Here is a 6,100-nt window from a genome sequence, read left to right as displayed (position 1 = left end):
AGTCCTGGTCTCGGAATCGGCTCAAGGCTCTGTCGGCAGCGAGAAGGGCCGGCCGAGGTGCCCGGGCCTCACGCCGCGCCCAGCAGGAGCAGCGTGGCCCTTGCGGTCACGGTCAAGGCCAGTGGACAGCACGCTTGCCTGGCATCAGCCTTGGTTAGGCTGCAATGATCTAAACCTGGTGCAACAACGGGTCATGTCACGCCGACCAGACCTCAAAGGAATGCCCAGGGCTCACGGGGGACAAGGGGGTGAGGGGCATGATTCTTGACCCAACTGGGCACCAGCCATCCAGGGCGCCTCATGGAACTTGTTCTGTAAAGTGTGGGAACCCATCTCGGCGTCCCCTCTGGGTGTTAGATTCGGCTTCTCCGAGAATCAGAAAACCTAATGAAGCAGCAGCAGAAGCCGGTTTGGGAAAGAGCGGTGGGTGGAGGGCGGGGTGGGGGGTGCAGTGGGCTCACACAGGAGATGGCGACAAACCTCTCTCACTAGCAGCCCCAGGGGTTGCAGCCATCAGCCGGCAGACAGCCAGCGGCGCTGACAGCGGCACAGACAGCCATGCACACGGCACACGGCACAAGCCCCACTCGCAGGCCAAGGGTGAGAGAGCAGGTGGGAATTACTAGAAGCTCAGGGTGAGTCGGGGAGGCCTGGTCCACCGGGGAAGCCACTTAACCGTGACCTCAAGAGAGAAAAGCTACAAAAAAGTGATACTTTTATTTCATGGACGACCTGGAGCACCCACCCAGCGGACACACATAAAATGCTCAGAACTCACACCATTTAGAAAATGGCCTTCGTCCCAAACTTATGAGTCACCGTGAGTCCATCCTCCCCGGCAATTACAGCGACTCCCGGGACACCAAGGGTCAAAGGGAGAGACGGCCCTGTGAGGCTCTTTCTTTAAAAAGTAAAAGCTGCCCTGGCCAGTTTGGCTCAGTGGATAGAGCGTTGGCCCATGGACTCTAGGGTTCCGGGTTCAATTCCTGTCAAGGGCACATACCCAAGTTGGGGGCTCGATCCCCAGTGGGGGCCGTGCAGGAGGCAGCTGATCAATGATTCTCTCTCACCATTAATATTTCTATCTCTCTCTCCCCCTCTCCCTTCCTCTCTGAAATCAATAAAAATATTCTTAAAAGAAAAAGTAAAAGCTCCGTGAGACGAGCCAAGCACAGAAGGACAAATGCCGGGACCTCACTGTCCAAGTGACAGGGCAGCACGGACGGGCCTGCCCACGGTGGGGAGCGAAGTTGTGATGGGTAAAGGGTACAAAGTTTCAGCTCCGTAAAATAAATAAGTTCCAGAAACTTACTGTGCAACCAGGGCCTAAGACTAAAGGAGAAAGGGGGGACTGGAGGATACGTTGGGGGGATGTTAAACTTGTGTACCCGACAGCAGTGATGGCCGCCCGGGCGTCCACTTCTCTCCAAACACAGCGGCTGCCCAGGCCCCACGGCCTCGCCTTTCGCCTGTCGATCACGCCTGGGTAACGCGGCCAGAAAAACCCTCACCAGCTCTGGGCACAGGGGCGTCCCCTTACCATCCAGACTTTGGTGGCGCGGCTCATCTTGCCGTGCTCGGCGAACATCCAGCCGTGGTAGGACAGCAGCACCTTGAGGGAGTACCGCATGGTGAAGATCAGGGCCACCCACAGGCCCGTGCCGAACAGCACGCCGCTGACCACGTGCTTCGTCTGGCTGGACATGCTGCCCGTCGTGTCCAGGGTCCAGACCACGTGCTTCGTCTGGCTGGACATGCTGCCCCTGCCGGGACAAGACGCGACAAGCCGGGGCCACGTGAGCCGGCAAAGGAGGCTGAGACGCGACCCCGGACACGAGGAGCCGTGCAGCCACGCACACGTCTTCGTGGCTTTGCTTTCAGCTCCCGCGGTTTGGGGGAACTGCAGAACGTTTACAAAATAAAAGCTCGGTGTTTTTATCACTAAAATGTCTAAAACAAACCAACGTGGGACCGGAAGGAGTCTCCAATATTTGGAAACCATCAACCGGACACTCCGTAATGCTTCCGTGGCACCAAACCCCCCAAACGCCTTTGCTACAAAACCTGAGTCTTTCTGAGCCCGCCAAGCCTTGAGTTCAGGCTGAACGGCCGCCTCCATGGAAAACCTGTGCGTGCTTTTCCGACAGCCGGTCCCCAGGCAAACCTGGATGCGGGGACGTGAGAACCCGCCTCTGAGACAGCCTGCGCTTTCGATGGCTACGCGCTACATCACCGAGGGAAGCAGACACACACACTTCCTCGAGGCACAAAATCCACACAGCGTTTCACCTTAGCAAAGAAACGGCAGGCCGGGGACTGCGGCCACATAAACCGAAGGCACCGCCACAAAAGGCATGAGCAGACAAGCTCCTGTAAGAGACGTGCTCCACGCGAACACCGCGCCTGCCCCACGAAGACAGTTCCCACGGCCCCCAGCCTGCGCTGTCTAAACGTGGCCCGGGGGCGGCCCAGCTACCACCATGGGTGGAGAGGGACAAAGAAACAAGTCTCGTAAAGATCCAGACTGAAGGGCTCTAAACAGCCAACACTTCCAAGTATAACCCAGCATTAAGAGCCAGCCATGGGGGAGAGCAAATTAAGCATCGGTGGCAAACCCACGCCAGTGAGAGGAGCAGGTAAGACTGGCACGACGGCCTGCGGGTGGGAACTGAAGGATGAAAGGAGAGAGGCTGGGACCGGGGTGGTGAGGTTCCTGCCCGCAGGCAGCCCGGGCACCTGGCAGGCGTCCAGGGCAGGCGAGCTTCCACTGACAGGGCAGGGAGCTCCCGTCAGGGCCTGGCAGATGCCGATAAAGGCAGGGCCAGCGTTCCCCAGGCACGTGAGGCTGCGGGCCACTCAGCTGGAGTTGAGTCCAAGGGCTTCTGAAGGAACAGAATTTAAATCCAAACAACCAGCAAGGTGCTGGCTTATGCTCAGGCCAGACCCCAACAGCAGCCCGGGAGCCAGGCGGGCCCACGCACCCGCGAGCTGCTTCTCGTCCCTAAAGGACCCAATTCCACAGCAAGTCCTGGCCGGAAAAACAAAGCCCGCTCGTGGCCCGAGGACGTGGGGCCTGTTATTTCCTAGTGACGGACCGGAACTGCTCGGGGGCAGTGGGAGCCTTAGCCGGAGACACACAGGAGAAGAGCCGGCCCGAGAACTCGGAGGATCACTCACGTCGTGTCCAGGGTCCGGTTGATCTTCGCAATGATCCCCAGCGAGGGGTCGATCTTGGCGTACATGGTGGACATCACGCCCACCACGACGATGAGCCAACTGGAGGGACTCGCCGGGTACACGCCGGTGATGATGCCATTCTGAAAAGACAGGCGCCGCGAGAACGTCAGGCAGCGGGGGGCGGGGGGTATCTGCAGCAGGCGGCCACGCTGTCGCCACGGACCATCTCCCCCAGAGCCTCCAGCCGCAGCTGCAGGAGCCTCCAGCCATCCCTTCCTCGACTTCTGAGCCAAAGTGAGCCCAGAGGGACCTCAGGACATTAGAATCACCCGAGTTTAGCATCCAGATTCCCGAGCTCCACCCAGACTGATGAATGACACCCGTGGATTAAGGATGTCGCTGAGCCAACCGTGAAGGCCCCTTCCCAACCTGCTACACCCTAGATGCTTGGGGACGCCCTCTCCAAATCCACTCCTCCCTCCTCCACCCCTCACTCCCCTCCCCCTGCCCCAAATCGAGATGCCATGGCATCCTGAAGTGTTTGCAGGAGACCTCACTCCATGTAGAGAAGGTGCTGTAAGATACTTCAGACAAACCCTCCCTTACCCCCCCACTCAAAAAACCCCAAAGAGTAGCAGGAAGGGGGGGTGAAGGAAAATGAATCAAAACTGGCAAAATCTTAGCAGTGGACACTGGGAGGTGAGCAGTGTGGCTCCTTCTCTTGACTTCTGTCTATGTTTCCAAATTCCAAGTAAAAAAATCCTCACTGAGGCCACAAATAAGAGATTGATTTGACCACGACGATGGATTAAAAACTTTCAACACTTTATCTGCATTTTTTAGAAGATGCTCGCATCCCTACGAGCTATTTCCGTTGGCTTTCCCATCCTCGGGAGGCAAGAGATATTTTTAAAGGGGTGGAGGGTGGGATGAAGCCCATTGAACGTGGAGGGAAGGGGGTTCTAGGTAAAGTGTCTCCCGCTCACCCCGCCCTCCGCCTGCAGCTGCTGAAAGCCCTGCCCACCCTGCCCTCCTCCGCTGGGAGATGACGCGCTCCTCTAATAAACCCTTTGGCTACGGGCGGCCAGGCACTGTTTAGGTCATTTGTTTTTGTATCTATTGTTCTCGCTTTCTCAGCTGCACGACAAGGTCTTTAAAATCAGGAACAGTATTTCCACTGGGTTGAAATGACGACCACCCCTCTGCCCCCCACTTTATATTTTTTATTTGTAAGTAATGAGGAGCTCTCGGCGTCCTCCTCCACTTCCGGTGCCCACCGGGGGACAGGATGTGATCCGTCTGGTCCCTGGGCCCCAGAACCCACAAGCTAAGCCCAGGCGGACCTGTCCAGCCAGGTCCGCCTCCTATGTCACTGCTCTCACCTACTCTAGCTCCCGGCCTTTTGCCACTCTCTGAAAAGGAAAATGAGGATAAAGACACCAACTGGCCCTAGCCGGTTTGGCTCAGTGGTTGGAGTATCAGCCCACGGACTAAAGGGGCCCAGGTTCAATTCCGGTCAAGGGCACATACTGGTTGCAGGGTCAATCCCCGGCCCTGGTCAGGGGTACATGTGGGAGGCAACCAATCTATGTGTCTCTCTCACATCGATGTTTCTCTCTCTGTCTCTCCCCGTCCCTTCCACTCTCTCTCTCTAAAAAAAATCAGTGGGAAAATATCCTCAGGTGAGGACTAACAACAAACAGAAAACACCAACTGCAATCTACCCTGAGGGGGAGGGGGATGGGGGACATTCACTTTTCACTTGATGCCCTTTCATTTGCTTGAATTTTTTAAACATGGCGTTATTTATTCCTTCTGTGATTTTTACTTTGTTTTCCTCTTATTTTTCCTCCATCATTTACCCTCCTCCACCTCCACCCCCACTTCTGTGATTTTTAAAATAAACTAAATTAAAAACAAGACATGTGCTTAAAATAGGGATTAACTGTCCTCTTTCGAGGAAACAGAACTGAGAACGTGCGAAGGCAGCTGCCCTTGGATGTACGTGCATATCTGTCAATGTTTGACTATTTTATCAACGAGACACCTGTTCCACAGACTCCCTGCAGCTTCGCCGGAAACACCACGATTCCAGAGGGTGAGCAGGAGGCACGGGCACTCGCCCTCACTCTGCTCCCACCAAGTGGGCCACTCACCCTCTCTGAGCCCCAACCTCCTCACCTGCCCGACAGGGGGCCCCACCTGCCTCCAGCATTGAAGAATTCAGCGCGTCACTATATGTCAACGTGTCTCATGAGCCTTAGGTGCCACGAAGATACGAATTACGTGCCAATTACCACTCAGAAATGTGGACACTGCAAAAGCACCCCGAGAACGGTTCTGTGTTCCAGGGGAGGCGGCCCAGATTTAAACAAGTGTCTGCAAACCTTGAATCTAATGAACTTCTTCTTCCAGGAATGAAGTCCGGACAGATAGATCTGCTTCAGGGCCTCATGACTCAGCCGCAGGTCGATGCCGTCGGGGGTGACCGTGAACTGGAAGGCCACAGCCTGGTGAGCCTCTGCCATCTTTAGGGTCTCCTGGGAAGAGACGGAGAGGATTATATAGAAGTGTAACTTGTCCTTACCCTTGGAAACCCTTACCCTCCGACCCTTGGCCCTGGCCCTCCCACCAGCTCCCCCTCCTGGCCAGCAGCCCGGGCCCCACCCAGTTGACACAGGAAGGTGGTGGCTGTGCAGCAGAGCAAATCCAATCCCTGCCCTCCAGCCACCTGGAGGCCACACATGAGTCACTGAAGCCCTGAACCCTTATCTTCAGGTAGGGCGGGACCGACACCTTGGCCTCAGGTGTGCCAGTGCTTGGTGCCTTGAGAAACGACTTTAGGCACCATGAGAGCCAGACCCGGAAGTCTAGGACGGAGCTGGCCTTCCTCCTCGGAGGCTGGGACCGAAATCAAGCCCCA

The 6,100-nt window shown here is 56.4% G+C and overlaps 1 protein-coding gene across 1 annotated transcript in view; it reads right to left on the bottom strand.

The window, feature by feature from the left end:
* The window catches only part of CPT1A (carnitine palmitoyltransferase 1A (liver)), a 42,223-nt gene that overhangs the window by 27,117 nt on the left and 9,006 nt on the right, over window positions 1–6,100 (bottom strand). Inside the window, exons 2-4 of the mRNA XM_015568949.1 lie at window positions 5,565–5,717; window positions 3,190–3,317; window positions 1,541–1,724 (exon numbers count right to left, since the gene is read on the bottom strand). Of these exons, the coding sequence (XP_015424435.1) occupies window positions 1,541–1,724; window positions 3,190–3,317; window positions 5,565–5,705 (453 nt within the window). The 5' untranslated portion in view covers window positions 5,706–5,717. The remainder of the gene's footprint in view (window positions 1–1,540; window positions 1,725–3,189; window positions 3,318–5,564; window positions 5,718–6,100) is intronic.

Source organism: Myotis davidii, unplaced genomic scaffold (genome assembly GCF_000327345.1).
Source record: "Myotis davidii unplaced genomic scaffold, ASM32734v1 scaffold425, whole genome shotgun sequence".
Lineage (NCBI taxonomy): Eukaryota > Metazoa > Chordata > Mammalia > Chiroptera > Vespertilionidae > Myotis > Myotis davidii.
This window is presented reverse-complemented; position numbering and strand designations above follow the sequence as displayed.